At 35.8% G+C, this 17263-nt stretch overlaps 3 protein-coding genes across 5 annotated transcripts; 1 reads left to right on the top strand and 2 right to left on the bottom strand.

The window, feature by feature from the left end:
* The first annotated feature begins 4753 nt into the window (after window positions 1–4753).
* Window positions 4754–6320, top strand: LOC133883141 (uncharacterized). The gene is made up of 2 exons (XM_062322361.1): window positions 4754–5136; window positions 5239–6320. The coding sequence occupies exon 2, from the start codon at window positions 5281–5283 to the stop codon at window positions 6181–6183; it is 903 nt and encodes a 300-aa protein (XP_062178345.1). The 5' UTR covers window positions 4754–5136; window positions 5239–5280; the 3' UTR covers window positions 6184–6320.
* Window positions 6321–7833: 1513 nt separating this feature from the next.
* LOC133851015 (uncharacterized) lies at window positions 7834–12613 on the bottom strand. The gene is made up of 3 exons (XM_062287304.1): window positions 12231–12613; window positions 9114–9255; window positions 7834–8194 (listed from the first exon to the last, which is right to left on the bottom strand). Exons 1-3 carry the CDS (start codon window positions 12512–12514, stop codon window positions 8102–8104), a joined length of 519 nt encoding a protein of 172 aa, XP_062143288.1. The 5' UTR covers window positions 12515–12613; the 3' UTR covers window positions 7834–8101.
* A 585-nt stretch (window positions 12614–13198) lies between these two features.
* Window positions 13199–16923, bottom strand: LOC133852498 (COMPASS-like H3K4 histone methylase component WDR5B). 3 transcript variants are annotated; one of them, XR_009895955.1, is made up of 4 exons: window positions 16198–16923; window positions 15303–15603; window positions 15063–15193; window positions 13199–14279 (listed from the first exon to the last, which is right to left on the bottom strand). XR_009895955.1 is itself a non-coding variant. In XM_062289266.1 (3 exons), the coding sequence occupies exons 1-2, from the start codon at window positions 16852–16854 to the stop codon at window positions 15313–15315; spliced, it is 948 nt and encodes a 315-aa protein (XP_062145250.1). In that variant the 5' UTR covers window positions 16855–16923; the 3' UTR covers window positions 13199–14279; window positions 15303–15312. The 3 variants fall into 3 exon arrangements, 2 of the variants coding, with proteins under 2 accessions (XP_062145250.1, XP_062145249.1); XM_062289266.1 differs by lacking the exon at window positions 15063–15193; XM_062289265.1 differs by lacking the exons at window positions 13199–14279; window positions 15063–15193 and having other exon boundaries at window positions 15199–15603; window positions 16198–16922.
* Between the last annotated feature and the right edge of the window lie 340 nt (window positions 16924–17263).

The following is a 17263-nucleotide window of genomic DNA, read 5'->3' as shown; positions in this document are numbered from 1 at the left end:
GAAAATACTATTAGTACTAGTTTGTTATGTTAAGATGTGCTTTCTTTTTTCTTTCTTGGTCTTTACTTTGAAGATAAATAGTTTTTTTTTAGAAAAAAAATATAAATAAATAAAAAATCTTTGGGCATTGGAGAAAGTTGATAGAGAGTAGAAATTGTTGTGTAATTTGGCATTTAGTAAGTTGGACAGATTTTGGTTGATATTATGCGGTTCATTGTCATTGGTGGCCCATATATTGTTTTGTCCTAATTGTAGGGTATGTAAGCCCCGATGCATCTACCTAATTAGATTTGCATTATCACTTCAAATTCACAAATTATGGTTTTTATAACTTTCCTTGTGCCCCATCACCATGTTTAATGATGTTTTCCATATGCTGTCATGTGTCGACTTTCATATTCTACTCGTCGATCGGATTACGATTCTCTCAAATTATTTATTCGAATTTTAGAGAATTCAAAAGATGATCGAGAGATATCACTTATAAAACTCACCTGACTAAATAAAAATTGAATTGCATCACCATAAATGTAAGTTGAAATAGAGAGGAATCTTATTCCGAAATATGCATGCCGTCCATATTTTGATTAAGGCTGATTTTGTTTGTAAGAGAAATGTTATTTACAGCATTTTTATCATATAATTATTTCACAATGTTAATGTGATAGTCCTAATCGACCGTTGAAATTTCTTTTTGAAAAAAAAAAAAAAAAAATCTTAAACCAAAAATTAGTTCAAATGGTAATATTAATATTATAAAATAATTATGAGCTAAAAATGTAATTCGTAGGGCTGCTCTTGTTTGTATGTTAAAACTAAAAATAAACGTTTATATGTTGAGGTTGAATGGAGAAAAAGTCATGTGTCATAATTGGAGACCGTTGGGGCATCCATATCCTAGTGTGAGTTCAATAAATTGGAATACCCAAGTAGGGGAGCCAATCTCCCATTTGTCAAGGAAAAACGTGTTTTTAGGGTAAACGAATTAATTGTAGAATGTGATGGTCAGGTGGGACGGATCAGAATTATTTATAATTATATGTTCGAATTTGAGAGAATTCGAATAAGTGATTGTGAGAGACCATTTATAAGACCGACTTGACCGAATAAATGATTGGACAGCCCAATTTTTATTTGACTAGGTGGGTCTCCAAAGTGGTCTCTCTTAATAACTTATCTAAATTCTCTTAAATTAGGACAAATAATTATAAAATACCCTAATCCCAAATGGGGGATGCAGTTGGGGACCATGATGAGGAAATCAAAGCCCAAATGTCATAATCATTACCATAATTTGTTTCAACCTCCTAGCTAGCTATTACTTTTTTTGATCAAGTTGTTTCATAAAATTTAAATTTTATCAATTTTCTTTTCAAGGTTAGAGTCATTGTTAAAAAGATCCATCTGTCGATCTATTCCGTTAAAATTTTTAACAATATTATTATATCATACTTAATAAAAAAGTGACACATATTTTCTTTTAAAAAAGAAGTGGTTGAGTCATTCAGCGACCCCTTCGACAGGCTTGGGTGGCTCAAGCTTTTTGAGGCAACAATGAGATGGCAGTGGCCGCAGCAAGGAAAATGTCTACCTTTGGCTTGGTGTACATGTAGATACAGATGTGGTTATTTGCAATATCTGCATTCGTATATACAAAATGTGAATATTACTTTTAGATATTCGCATTCGCATCATACTTTTATTATCCGCATCTGTGCGGTTATTGTGGTTATTATCCACTATACACAAATAGGTAATTTGACAATTTTAAACGATTTTGAAAATAATTTGTACCAATTTTTAGTGTTTTGATCTTGTTTTAAAAATATAAGGCAATACCAAAAATATGCAAAACCAAAAAAAATAAAATTTGAAATGAATGGATACAACCTTAGTAATCAATGCTCACAAGAAACACTTTTATATTTTTTATCCATGATTCAATGGGGCATACAATCAAGCCAGCAACCAACAAAAATTGTCAAATAAATTTTGTAATGAAAATGTCTAAATAAACAATGTAGCCTGCCAACCCCAATATTTCTCATATTCGATATATGGGTAATTAACCAATGCCAACATTAACCCTGCAGCCACTTAATAGAAACAATCCAGCAAATATAAATTACAAATCCAGCATATATATATATATATATAATTACAAATTCAAAACATAAAAAACATAATGAGAGTATGAGATTTGAGATATGAGAGAATCGAAGATGAGAGGCGAGAGGAAGAAGATGGCTTTGGGTTCTAGCGGTGTGTGAATGTGAACTTTGAAATGAGGAGAAGAAAAAAATATAAAACTTACACACTAAACATAACCTATACGACGTCGTTTTGATAAATATATTAAATAATATATATAAAGGGAATGTGGTACAGTTATTAACCGTATCGGCATACCCTAAAACTGCTATATGCATATATGTGGATATTGATTTTTACTAACTACATTCGCATATGCGGATAGTTAATAGTTGCAGACAATGGACACAAACGGTTAATATTCGTCCGCATATTCACCCTACTTTGGCCTAATTTCTTCCCAAACTCAATATCTTCTTTCCGCATTGGTTTCTAACAAGAAATTCACGAAAAATTGCATCTCCGAGAACCCAAAAAGGCTTAAACGACATAAAATGCTGGCTATGGGCCTCTAAAAAGCTGGTATTAGCTGTATAAAGAGCAACGTAGGACTATTTTGGTGGGTAGACATGAGGCACCTTTTTTTCTATCTAATGTGAAGAAAAATAATAATCAAAGAAAAGTCTTTTTAATTTTCGTAAAATGATTTTTCTTTTTTAAACACGTAAACAATTTTTCGAATTTGACTTTCTCATTTTTAAATTAATGGAATTCACCAGACCTTCGCCAAAATTCGTAGGATCATAACCGAACTTCTACCAAAGGTTAGTGGAAGTCGCTGGCCGGACCACCATTGGACTATGCCAAACCTCTGCTAGACCTCTATCAGACTACCGTTGAACCTTTGTTAGAGGTTATCAGAAGTCGTTGGCCGTTTTCTGCAGTCGTTCATTTTTCGTACGAGCCAAATTTTAAAAAATATTTTACGTTGAAACAAACACGGTCTCAATTTGTCATGATAACTCAGTTTCATTTTCACCTCAAATAGATGGAAAAACGTTCAAATCTCACTGAGGTCATAAGCTGATTGGGCATGGGAAAATCTTAGATCTTTGATGTCAAATTCACTCATAAAACTTACATTTTACACCTGCTCATACCACGACCACGCACACGATGAACTCCTTCCTTTTTTGGTTATCGTAAGGTCCTCTTAACAAAAGATAATCAGGTTCCTAACCATGCCTAAGAGACTCAGAGTATTGATTATGGGGCACGTTTCATTATCCTTTAAAATAATAATAATAATAATAATAATAATAATAATATAAGATTTCCACTCAAATTAGTGCTATTTTTTGAGTTTCTATTGCCTTTATCAATTTTTTTTTTTTTTTGTTATCCCTTTATCAAGTATTAACATTAGCAAAGGGATTTATTTGATGCAGTGATTTACGTTTGGGTATGCTACTGTAGTTGTTTCGTTGGGCTACATATTGGATTATTGAATCTTTCAAAGTTTGTGACCCTTCTTGTTCATTTAGGCTACGCCATTCGTGGTATGCCTTTTCAAACCACCTAAATTGGTGACCGCTGTTCTTGATCTTCGTATCAAGAATGCATAAAGCCGCATCATTTATTTGATACATTGTCTCTTAGTTTCTATTTTTTACCACTGACAAGGTTAATTTAAAATTATTTGTTGGATTCTTCGGCCCTATGTTTTTATTTGTTATAATTTTCTACTGAAAAAAAAAAAAAAAAAAAAAAAAAAAAAAAAAAAACATTAGCGTAGGGATAGCTTATTAATTAGCCCCTTTAATGATGTAGGTATCTGGCCACACTCTAGAGGTCTTGTTGGTCAAGGATGACTGCCACTATAAATACAGAGGAATGGTTCTCGTAGCCATCATTCATCAATGCTTTTGCAGTTATGCTTAATTAAAAGCATGCCCCTCGAAACCCCTCAAGTTCTTAAACTGATTTAAGAATAAATAATTTAAAACATCAACTACTTTTTAACGTCAAACTCGCCTTAAAAAAAAAATAAATAACAAAACTTTTAGAATAGTTTGCCTTGCAAAAAGGTTTAACACTACATCATCTTTTTTATACATTTAAACAAATAAACAATAATAAATTATTTTTTTTATTAATATAATATTATTTAGAGTGTTAATTGTAACAATATTAAGTTTTAATTATTAAAAAAATATGACTATTATTATTATTATTATTATTATTATCATTATTGTGCATATTTGGCTGAAGTAAAAACAGTGCAATCGATGGTAGACAAGGAAAGCTTCAAATCAATCTCTGTAGAACAATAAATACCCATAAACACTAGAGAATTGCCTCCTTTCTTCCTTCGTGAAATCTTCCTTGGTTTGACCATTATCTTAATATTTGTCTTGCTTGGCAAAGGTGACATAAATTATGCAAAAGTAGAATTCCACAGTGAGGGAGGTTTCAAAAGTTGGAATTTTAGGCTTTTTAAGCTTTGGATTTTTCAGCTCTTATGCATGTGTAATGTCAGTTAAAGGGAGGCCCATCATCATTCTTTTAATTATGAACAAGAAAATAATTAATAAAAAATGAAAAAAGAGCACGCAAATGAAACAGAGAGAGAGAGAATATATTATTATTTATTCGTGTGGGAGAGAGAGAGAGAGAGAGAGAGAGAGAGAGAGGAGAGATTTAGGAGCCTTTCTTTTGTGTAACGTAGCATCATAAAAGACCAGCAAAATCCAGCAAATACCCAGTAATTGCCGTTTCTTCGTATTTATTACCCCACCATGTGACTTAGCAAGCTGCTGTCTCTCTCTTCTTCCTCTTGTTTCTTTATTTCTAAACCTATTTTTCTTTTGGGTCACCATGGACTTGGCACAGACTTTGCCAGTGAAGCAAATCTGAGTCCTTTCTCTCACTCATATCCATGTACGGGCTACAAGAACCGGACACCCAGATCAGGTTGATGCGCTGAGAAGCTGGTCTTGAAGCATTTGGGTGATGGGTGCTTGAATTCACCTTCAGTGATTTGAGGTAGAAGACTCTTCTCTTGCATCAGTTTTACACTGTCGACATTCTCTTATATATATATATTTAGTAGTGGAAGATAAAGTTTTTGCTTACTAAACATTATAGAGAAATCGGAAAGAGAGTCTCTTGGTGTTTGGTTTTGGGATCATGAGGGACTTTCCTTCTTGCTTTGGGGAAAATGGGGTCCAAGTTGCTGATTCATCGTCTTCGAGTGCAGCCAAAGCTGCTCAAAATGTGGTTACCTGTTTGTATCAGTGTAAATTGCGTGGCCGATCTTGCTTGATTACCATTACATGGACCAAGAATTTGATGGGTCAAGGCCTTAGTGTTGGGATTGATGATTTGTCCAATCAATGCCTCTGTAAGGTTGATATAAAGCCATGGCTGTTCTCGAAGAGAAAAGGGTCTAAGAATTTGGAGGTGGATTCTAGTAAACTTGAGATTTTCTGGGATTTAACTAACGCTAAATTCGGTGCTGGGCCGGAGCCTTTTGAGGGATTCTATTTAGCTGTTGTGTTTAACCAAGAAATGGTTCTACTTCTTGGGGATTTGAAGAAAGAGGCATACAAGAAGATTGACACCGACCCTGTTCATTCCATTAATGCCACTTTTGTTGCCAAGAGGGAGCACATTTTTGGGAAGAAGTTTTATGGCGCAAAGGCTCAGTTTTGCGATAAGGGGCAGATGCACGATGTCACGATCGAGTGCGACACTGTCGGGCTTCACGACCCGTGTCTCGTGATCCGGATCGACAGTAAGACGGTCATGCAGGTGAAGAGGCTCAAGTGGAAGTTCCGGGGAAACCACACCATTTCGGTGGATGGCCTTCCGGTTCAAGTGTTTTGGGATGTCCATAATTGGCTCTTTGGTAATGCTGTGGGCAATGCGGTTTTCATGTTCCGAACATGCCTCTCGGCTGACAAGTTGCAGGCCACCCACGCCATTTTCGATCCCTCCGTATTAACTTGGTCTTGCTCTCAGCAAATCAGCGATTCCCAGTCACAAGGTCTTGGTTTCTCACTGATATTGCATGCTTGGAAGAATGAATAGAAGTGTAATTTTCTTTTTCTTTTCTTTTTTTTTTCATTTTTTGAGTGTTGACAAATACTAGTAGCTGTGGTTTTGATAAACAAAAAAATAAACAGATCGATGTGATTGGAATACAGAAAATGCGAATTACTTGTCCATTTCTCCTTTTCATTTCACTTTCTTCAAGTAATTCAACAAGTTCAATTGCCTATACAAGCCACTCTTGCTTGTTCTTAATGCTTCAACTGCGGATTCCTCTTTTGATCTTTCACTGAAAACTGTTTGTGGGGGAGGGGGTTGGTAGATATATTTGTGATTCGTGAAAAGAATGATCTCCCTTCCTTTTCCCTTGGTTTCAAAAAGAATAGAAAAAGAAAAGGTTGCAGGTATCTAGATTGTTGGCATGGGATATGGACCCTACTTTTGATTGATACAGATTGAAAGTTATCCAGAATCCACATATACATACAGAGGCTCCTCTTAAAAGGTGTTGCAAAATTCCACGGAATCATGCATTTTCTTGTCATTTTCCTAGGCCACATGCTACTTTGAAAGCCCTAGAAAAGCTTAATAATGCGTTAAGAGAATGGTGAGATTACATAAAATGAGGTGCAGACTGGTTGGTGCCACCATGGCCCATGCGAATTGGGAGGGTTTAGAACTTTGGTTAAAAAATTAACTGTACGTCTGCTGTTAATAAAATGGACAGTCAAGATTGAATAGTGGGCGTCGTTTGTCCTTGCTTTCCAGACTTTTACTTATCTTCCAGATTTGTCTCTTTCATTTGCACAGCAGAGCAGAGTATATTCTGATTTGCATCTGATACTTGACCTAAAATGTACCTTCTCAATCCAAAAAAGAAAAAAAGAAAAAGAGAGGTAGAGAAAGAAACCTTTTCAAGAAGAAGTTTCTCTCGTCAATTCATCACATTCTTGGTGATTGGTGATATTCTCACTATATTTGTGGCTGCATGTCAATTGCACAAAATTTCAGAATTTTGAAAGACAATGTGCTGCGATTATTGATGCTTCAAAGCTATCCATGCTAGCAGATTTCATCCCAATGTGATCTTCAATGGTCAAGACTTATTACACATTTCATCCCAAATTCTCTCAATAGTTCTAGTAAGATCAATTTAAATATAGGTATTTAACATCAAATTAAATCTAGACCACAAAATCCTAAATACAGAGTATTTACATTGGAACTTGATTATACAAGTTAGGTTTCAGATTTAATAAGTAGAAATAGAAAACTTCACTTATAACCCCTGATTTTCATTACTTTTATAAAAATATACTCAAACTTTAAAAAGTGTCAATTTATAGTATCTATATTTCAAAAAAAAAAAAATTTCGATTTCAATCCTCTATCAGAATTTTCCATTAAATCCTATCAAAATTTTCAAAATACCCGTGTTTTTTTTTTAAAAAAAAAAAAAAAAAAAAATTATAAAATTTTTCAAAGATTCAGGCATTGGTATTTCTGTAAATTTTGTTAAATTCTGACAAAAACCTAAATCTTAAACAATTTTTTTTTTTCTTTTTTTCCTAAAAAAAGTAGGAATATTTTGAAAATTTTGACAAAATTTAACGAGGTAGGTAGATGAGCAGATAGTGCAGCAAGTGTAGAAAATTATGTAAGGCTTTGGGTAAGGAGTAAAAAGAAGCATTCTGAGAATGAGCTGCGCTCAAATTGAAACTTGATCATTTGGTTACAAGATGGCCTTCAATAAGCTAATCTCAATAAATGAAAAAACATTGCACATTCAATAACAACATTTCTTGAGAATTTAACTTCTAGAACCAGAGGAAAAAAAGCAAAGGAAAAGAAAAATCATAAAACTATAGGAGCAGAGAAACTTTAATGTCTCTGCAGCCCAAAGTTTCTGCTCACTCTTAGAGGGAGGGAGGGAGGGAGGCCAGCAGCAAATTGATGTTTAGTTTGATTCATTGCCTCTTCCAAAACCAAATGTGTCTTCAACGCCATTTGTCACCCTCCTCCTCCGCTCAGAAATCATCTCTGAATATGCCTAACAAAAGAGAAGAAACTTCAAAATGCAATTCCTTCTCTTTCTTTCTTTCTTTATTTTATTTTATTTTTTTTTCATTTTGGTTTTCCGTTTTCACTAAATGCAAACATTGTAACAGCTAGCCCCAAATTACTTTTGAAAACACCGAAAGGAAAGAAACAGCAGGTGAACGTGTTTCTAAGAGTCCTCAGCAGATGGATCATTCCCTCTAATTCTCAGTAAGTCAAAAAGAAAATTGATACAAATTTTTTAACAAGATAAATGAATTAATCCTTTTAAGCATCTACAACATGCAGCACATGGTTTAGTAACCTTTTCCAGAAGCCTCACTGCCATAGATTTTCAAGAAGCAGGACACCAATTTATTAAAGGGAAATGTCCACATGCATGTAACAAACAACTTCCATATGCATGTCAAACCGTACATGTAAAGCACCTAGTCATGCAATATCCTTAGAATGTTTCCTCAGTAAATGTTATTTCAGCAACTAACAATCAAGAATCATAAATCCATAATGTCAAGCCCTTTCAAGAACCGAATAATCTTATATATAATTGGTTACTCATTACTTCAACAGATGCATCTTATTTCCAAATTATAACATTAATTTCCAATTTTTCAAGTTATTAATTAAATATTATCATTGAGAGTGAAAAGGGAGCATGTGAGTTTTTCTGTGGGTGAGAGAGAGAGAGAGAGAGAAAGAGAGAGAGTCCAAATATAATATAGTGTTTGTATTCCCTCCAAATGACTCAACTTTTTGAAATTGAGTATAAGAAGAAGAAAATACATCAGGAAGAGCAAGGAACATACAATAATTAATTAGCATGTAAATGCTCCAAGAAGCAAAATCGACGGGGGGAGGGGGGTTTGGAATTTATAAAAGGACAGTCATAGACTAAGAGAAGATGCTCAAACCTTTGGATAAGAATACAAAAAGATGTACCACCATGTGCATATTAGTAACAGTATAACCACTGTGACTACTATCGAGTGCACGATTAACCAGCTACTAGCAATGACTGATACTCCAGTTAGAACTATCGTCCATGGTTGACACCTAGCAGCAAAATGGAGAGAGGAATCAATCAAATAATAAAGCAAGCACGGATACTAAAATAGGTCATTCAAATACAAGCCAATTCCTTTTTATTTTCAAACCCCAACTCTTATAGACATGTCAAATTGCTCAATTCAACAAAAGTTATTTGTTCAAAATATTACTTGAACACAACAATTTGTACATGTTTAGTAGTCACTGGTCATGATCTCCACTAAACTTGTACAACATAGTGGGTACTCTATTTAGTTGCCAAAAAGTGAAAGAAAGGAAAAGAAGTTTTGGATTCCTAAAACTACCATTTTAATCCCAGATAGCTGTAAGATCCCTCAGGAAACAAATGAAGCATAATACCAATGTTTTCCATGAAAAACCATGATAAGTTAACATGAAAATGTATAAAACTTTATCAACACATTAAGTGGCGTAATGGATCCTTAGGAACTCATTTCACCTAAAGTCATCTGTCATTGCATAGTTAATATACTTATTTGTTCAGATTGGAAAACTTCCATTTTGTTTGTCCATCTTCCGCAAGATTCCTCTAGTGGTTATTGGTTTTTTTTTTATAAGTGAGAAAACTTTATAAAAGAAAGCGTAAGGCGCCTCTAAGTAAACAGGAATAACCAAAGCTAACCCGTAAAAACCCAATAAAACCCACAACACCAAGGCCCCAGAAAACGAAAAAACCAAAAACAAACTACAAAAGGACCCAACTAAGAACAAGACTACCCACTACCTGCCAAGGCACAACAAGCCTACAACGTGTGTGCCTTGCCCTTCCTATGCTTAGAGGGATCTTTCGCGTCGCCGTAATTGATGGAGCTATGCAAATTCAGAAGCTCCCTTTTTCCTTTAAACTTCTGGCGTGCAATCAACTGAAATTCCTCTTCCATGGCATCCCGAATAGCTATGGCCTCCTCCCAAATAGCATTGTAAATTTATAATTAGTTCAGGCTGCATTGTTTGTGTCATGAAAATTGACCATTGACATTCACATAAAAATTGACGATGCAAATCTATCATCTTAAATAGGAGGACCAAGGAAGAAATTTGGAGTCACCGCCTATGTCAATATAGCATGGGGTCACTATTATGATCTCATGACTTGCCATCACCTTAAGTTCAGTTACTGTGTCAGTAGCTGTCACATAAAAATTCACATCATTCAATGGGGGTGAACTTAGACATTGTTGTAGTTTGCATGAACGGTTTAGACACAAAAGTTGGAGGCTATTCAACTTACCTGGTAGCCTACACACACATCTTATTATATAGGTTTAGGGGAACATTACAATGACCAAAATACCCCCAAACCCTGATAACTCTTCTAACAGATGTAAAAGTGGACAAATTGTTAGAAATTTAACATTGAAGAGCCCATTGCTATAACAAGTTGAAGCAACATTTAACCCAAAAGTTTAAGCTAATAAGTTTGGGCACATCAATGTTGCTTTAATCACTGACTTTGTTACTATTATCAGATATGAGACTAAATCTCCCTATTACATAACCGCTCACAATGTGAGAGTCTCAACACCTTGTTTGTAATGAAGGACACAAGTATGTTAAAGTGATAGAAGTCACTAGCCTCTTAGATACAACTCAACAGAAAACACCAGAATTCACGCATGCAGCAGCTACAATTGCTCCAGAAATCACGCATAACTACAACCCTTATATTGTGCTTGACAGCACTTCATTGTCCATGATTTATGTTGGTCAACACATCACTACAGCAGCCCCACCTCCTCCTATGACTTCAGCAACAGCAGCTCCTTCAGCCGACTGACACCCATGTTTTATGCTGCAGCTCCAGTCTCTTCCTCTTTCTCTCTTTGTAGTAACACATTCCTCTCTTTTGTAAAGTTTTCCAGCTTGGTTACTTTAGTTCTCTAAATTCATTGCAAGACTGATATGCCTTATTGGCTATATATACAACCGTTGCTTCACTGTTTTGGTTAAGAAACCAAAACGAATTTTCTCCAAAATCTTTCAAAGTATTCCTTGAAAAAAAAAATAAAAAATAAAAAATCTTTAACATCACGCTGATTAGGAGGCAAACACAATTTTCTATTATGGGTGTTGGCTCAATTACCCTATCGAACCATCGGTTCTTTTACCAATTATAGAATCACCAACTTTTGATGATTCTTAACACACACAACAGAATCAAATTTTTTATGAAATCAACACAATTAATATGGAGGAGAGTCTCTAACAAAACTGATTCTTTTTATTCATAACAAAACTATTACTCTTCCTTTGTGTGTGGTAGAGGCAAGATCACACCCTTACACTCTCATACAATAAACCCTAAATAACATAACATATATACAGCTTAGATCTAAAGCCAGAATATTATCAATTGTTTTACATTCACACTAAAACAATTAATTGACTAGTAATAAACAATTAAATAACATCGGAAGCAATAAGCTCATTGATCGAATTCAACTAGAGCAAGTAAATTGGTTTAATTTCCTATACAAATCAATTTCCAAGGGACTCCATACATGCCCTCGTTGTTTCAATAATCTGATGGTTCTAGTCAGTCATCTGGGACATAATCTTACGTCTTGAATTAACTAAAGCCTACAACTACTATGCAATCAAATTCGAAACTATGGGAACTGGAAGATTTGGGCTGAAGTGTGAACCTTAAGGTAACTATCAATATCATCATAACCACTACAAAAATAGGGAAGAATCCCAGTTGAAAGTAGTCAACAGAGTCGAAAACTAGGAAAGTTAATATGATTCAAATTACTACGGCCTAGAGGATACACCTAATATCCATTCATAAACTCAAAGGCATGGTATTGAAATGTAAAAAGATATTTAACATAAAAATACAATAAATTAGACAAATTTGGAAAGAAACGTTGGAATTACAATGAAAAAGATATCACAAACAATGAGGATTGTGGAGTAATTCAGAAAAATAAGAAAGACCCATCAAGGGAAAGGCTTACCAGGATGGTTTGGTGTCCCAAACAGAGTCATATTCTAGAGAGAGGTAGTTCATATACCCATCCATATCATCAACGGCACCATTTTCATCCAAGAAAATAGACTCTTTTGGGTCATTTGCGTTGCTTCCAAAAGCTATGGTTTTGCTGGGAAACCTTAGTGATTTGGAAGTCGTTGAGGAGACGTGTGGGCAGAATATGGGGTTGGAGAGTTGGGTCTTGGAATGGGAGGTACAGAGTCGGAATGAAGCAGTTAAGGAGGGAGGGAAGAGAGATAGAGTTCCCATTTTGTTGGCCTTCTGTAGAAACTCTGTAAATCAATAATATCTATGTTTTTCTTTTACCTTTTGTTTTTTTCCCCTCAGCTGAGAAACATATTGAATGGCTTGGAATGGAGGACGACAAGATCCTTGTCCTTGTAAACAGTAGTTTTTAAATTTAAATTTAAATTTTTTTCTTTTTTGGTTAGCAGCTTGACCGGCGTCGTTTTGGAAGGAGAAATACATTCCATGAACCTCTGCACGTAGTTTGTAACATTATAATACCAGATTTTAGGGCTCGTTTAGGTATGCTAATTTTTTATATTATTTTTTATTATATTTAAAATTATGAATATTGATAAAATTTGATTTTTGAAATTATGTTTTGATAGTTTAAAAAATCTGAGATAAAATTATAGTAGAATTTTAATTCAAAAAAAAAACAACCCAAACATTTTTTTGAAAAATAATAAAATATAGTAATAAATAAGTATAAGTAGAAACAAACAACACAGTTTGGTTGTATGCAGTGATGATAGACCTAGCTCGAAATTCATCAATTTTTCTTCTCATGCTTGCAATGGAATATCCGGAACAAAAAGATACTGAGATTTATTTATTAATTTTAAAGAGAGATGAATAAGTATGAGTAGAAACAAACAACACAATTACAAAACCAATAAAAATTACAAAATTTAAGATACAAAAATCAATAAGAAAATTTAAGGTGGAGAAGGTAATTGAGAATGCTGCCAGCGAAACTGGTTATAACAACCCATGGTGAATGTTGTGGGTATCAACAAATAAAACTCTTTTTAACTTTGCTTTTGACCAACTTATGAGGGAATTGAGGAGACTAAGAGGTAGTTGTACAATAGCGGAAGAGACACCATCTAGGACGGTGGGACAGAGAACCACCAAGATTAGATATTTTTTAGGTCCAAATCTAGATATGAAATTTATGGTAGACCAAAAGGGCTCTACAAAAGGAGACTCAAAGGTGCTGTGATTGATGAAATCTGTTGCAGGAAAATCAAAATAAGCAGCGTCGCAAGAGATATATGTGCGAGGGAGGGGGACCAGTGAATGGTTGAGCGGCGACTAGCGATTGAGAAGGCGTGCATGGGTGGTAGAGACTGGGAACCTCTAATAACCAAAACAAAATACAAGAAAAACTAAATGAAAAGAATAAAAAGGAAGTAACAAAGAAGTGGTGGCGAAGAGAAAAACATGAGGATTGTGGTGGGAAGAGGAAGAAAGAGTTGACATGTGAGAGGAGTGAAGTTTTTTGCATAGAGGTTTTAGGAGAGAGGCAATGAAGCGTTTACAGGATATTGTTATTGTTGGAGATTTCTTTCGAGACAATTGAGGTTCACATTAATCAGGCAGGCTTCTCATGATATTCTTTTCAGGTGATGTGCTCCTCCATGAGGTTAAGGCCACAGATTTTTCTTGCTCCATTGTTGGTTGTTGCTACCCAATACCCATGAAGAACTCATTGTGTATTATAGACCATTTCCAGTTATTATTATTGGATGAACCATCGTATTCCCTGGAAGAGATTGTCACGTTAAATGGAATATTTGGCTTGTATCTCATTCTGACCCTGCTTTCGTATTTGTTATAAAAGCATCACTTTCTTTTTAGATGCAATCCCCTTTCTGAGTAGCCCTAGCCCTGGCACCTCGCTTATGTTTTTCTCTATGTTGAAAGTAGTGAGCCAAGGATGAAACTGAAAAACATGACAATAGCAACACCCTACATCTTGCAACACCAAATCGTTATGATGAACCTGCATCACATGAGAGACTATATTAGGCATTGCTCAATCAAAAACATAAGGATATAAGAATTTCATTTAAAAAAAAAAAAAAAAAAAAAAAACCCAAAGCATACCAATCGTCTATTACAATTGCAATTCTTTTATCCTTATGTTTCTCATTGAGCAATGAGTAGTATCTTCTTCCTACGTGAGAATGGAGTGTGAGCATCGTCAATGGACTTTTTCTTCAAAAATTTCAACAAATTTTGGTGGTAGTTCTCAAAAATCCTATGCATCAAACTCTTCAAAATTTCTTTAAATTTGTGAATGTGAGAAACCCTCTCTATATTTAACTCCAAAATCGTTCTCTACTTATTTTTTAATCATTTTCTTTCATTTTCCCACATCTTCCATCTCTTCCTTACGCCCCTTTTCCTTTCCTTATCTTTTTCCTTTTCCATTCATTTTCCTTTTCTCGCTTGTCTCCATCTTCAATGGCGTCACTAAGACAAACTACATCTGCAAATAGGGAAGACGTCTAAGTGATGCGTGGGTGATGAAGGGGTTGAGTAATTGGTGCATGGGTGCTGCAGGGGTTGAGAATTGGCCTTGCTTCAATTATTGCAAGGGGATTGATCTCAAAACCAATAAAAAACAATATTTAGTTAAAATAGATAAGAGTTTGATGTAGTGAATTTTTTAAAAATGATAGTTAAACTCAAAAAAATAGATTATTAAGCTAAAATTTAGAGAAAATTTAAAGAGCACATTAAAGATGCTCTATATATATATATATCCAGTACTTTTTCTCACCTTTCTCTTTTTTCCCGGAGGAAAAAATGTTAAAACAGCCATAGAAGGAGAAAATAGAGAAACCCAGAACACAACAACCAATCGACGCCCCTCGCATTCACACGCAAGTGTTGTGGAAAATCGGTGAAAAGCTATGAACATAGAAAGGAACCATACATTGACATGTAATTCATATCAGGAAAAAAAAAAAAAAAAAATTGTTCTATACTTGAGTAAAAAAAAAAAGTGTAATCCACATACAGTTTAGGAATCATGAGTCTTGAACCCAAATCCTCACACTTCTATCACCATCAAGGGCTGCAGAAGCAATCTTGTTCTCAGTTGGGTGACAGGTAACAGAAATGACAGTATCAGTGTGGCCTTCAAGTTTCTGAATCATAGTTTTCTGCTGGAGATCCCATAAATAAATACAGCGATCCTCTGACCCACTAACGATGTATTTCCCATTTGTGACAGAAAATGTGGAAGTTATGCAGTAAACCCTATTCACATGCCCCGCGTAAATCTTCAAAAACTTCCCTACTGAGTAGTTCCACAACTTCTGCACCAAGAAACAAGGCAAAAAGAAAATTGGTATATCTGAAAATGGTAGAAAACAGAGATAAATAAAACCGACTAAAAAACCCACAAGACTCCACATTCTCATTTCTTTCCTTCTTTCAAAACAAACACAAAGGGTAAGCTTACACTTCAAATCTCAAATTTCCTAAAACCTTGATAATGAATTTATGCAAACCCCCTTCAAGTTGATGAAGTTCATTGCTCATTTCTCTTCCTCTTCCACACAAGGTACCTTACGAGAAGAGGTTTGCTCAAGGCTTATAAAATCCACAATACAGGCATACATTAACAATGTGAGACTCTTAAAACGCCCCCTCAATGTTCAAGGCCCATGATAAAGACTATTTAGCCTTCCTCTTCCACAAAAGCTGCATTAAGAAAAGAAATTTGCTATAAAATCTAAAACCCAGGCATACCTTAGTGTGGAACTCTTAACACAAGTTTCATTCACCCTTTACAAACCACAAAAACTCAATACTTTTTTTCCTCTTAATTAAACATAATAACGCAATTAGACCAATCTCAGAAAGTTTACAATCCAATTGAGAAAATAATAATAAGTTAAAGAACTTACGAGGGTGTCATTGAGCGTGGCGACAAGGATGAACTTTCCGTTGGGTGAGAACTTAGCGAAGGAGACGGCAGGGACCTTGTCGTCGATGAGCGTCTTGAGCAAGGTGGCCGTGGAGGAGTCCCAGATCTTGCACGTGCCGTCGTGGCTGGCGGACACGATGAGCGAGCCGTCCCGGTTGAAGCTCACGGACGTGACGGGCATGGAGTGGGCACAGATCGCGTGAAGGCACTTCCCGGTCTTCACCTCCCATATCCGAATCGTCTCGTCGAAGGACCCTGACACGATCAGGTTCGACTGCGGACTGAAGTTCACACAGAACACCAAGTCCGAGTGCCCCCGCAGGGTCTTCACGTGAGCCGACTCGCTCGTGGCGGCGCGCGCGTCCCAGATGCGGAGGGTTCGGTCGTCGGAGGCCGAGCAGATGTAGTGGGAGTCGGAGGACCAGGCCAGGTCGGACACGCCCTCCGAGTGCCCCACGAGGCGGTGCACGAGTGAAAGGGTCTGGGCGGACCACACGATTAGGGTTTTGTCGAGGGAGGCCGACGCTAGGAGCGTGCCGTCGTTGGAGAACTTCACGCACGAGACGGCGCGCGTGTGGGCGGTCAGGGTTTTCAGGTGGCGGTAGGGCTTGTAGGGAGGGGTCGTACCACTGGCCATTGGGACTTGGCAAGGTGTGTTTGCTTGGGCCTTTGGGTGATTTTCCCAATTGAGCTTCCATGAATATTATATATATATATATGAGAAAATAATTACTAATGACATAAATTATATTGAGAAATGATTTACCTACGGTTATCTTCTTCTTTTTTTTTTTTCTTTTTTTTTTTTTTAAGTACAAATAGACAAAATACAAAACTAAGGAACTAAAAAAGAACCGGATGAAACTTTTCCAAAACAGGAGGAAAAGGATCCAAAAGAAAAAGAAGATACGGGAATGCAGCCAGAAAATAATCTGGTTGCGGCCCATTTTGCCACATGATGGGCACAGAAGTTTGCACTTCGGTTAACAGAACTAGCAGACCAGCTAGTTGTGGATGGAATAAGAGAATGTATCTGGGAGATAGTA

The sequence above is a fragment of the Alnus glutinosa genome, chromosome 12, assembly GCF_958979055.1.
Source record: "Alnus glutinosa chromosome 12, dhAlnGlut1.1, whole genome shotgun sequence".
Lineage (NCBI taxonomy): Eukaryota > Viridiplantae > Streptophyta > Magnoliopsida > Fagales > Betulaceae > Alnus > Alnus glutinosa.
This window is presented reverse-complemented; position numbering and strand designations above follow the sequence as displayed.

Excerpts from the sequence above, each read along its gene's own strand:
- LOC133883141 (XM_062322361.1), top strand. The coding sequence starts at position 5,281 with ATGAGGGACTTTCCTTCTTGCTTTGGGGAAAATGGGGTCCAAGTTGCT.
- LOC133851015 (XM_062287304.1), bottom strand. The coding sequence starts at position 12,514 with ATGGGAACTCTATCTCTCTTCCCTCCCTCCTTAACTGCTTCATTCCGA. Across the intron at positions 9,256-12,230 it reads TGGGACACCAAACCATCCTG|GTGTCAACCATGGACGATAG; the intron begins GTAAGCCTTTCC and ends TTTTGCTGCTAG. Across the intron at positions 8,195-9,113 it reads TTTTGTATTCTTATCCAAAG|GCATATTCAGAGATGATTTC; the intron begins GTTTGAGCATCT and ends CTCTTTTGTTAG.
- LOC133852498 (XM_062289266.1), bottom strand. The coding sequence starts at position 16,854 with ATGGCCAGTGGTACGACCCCTCCCTACAAGCCCTACCGCCACCTGAAA. Across the intron at positions 15,604-16,197 it reads CCACGCTCAATGACACCCTC|AAGTTGTGGAACTACTCAGT; the intron begins GTAAGTTCTTTA and ends TTCTTGGTGCAG.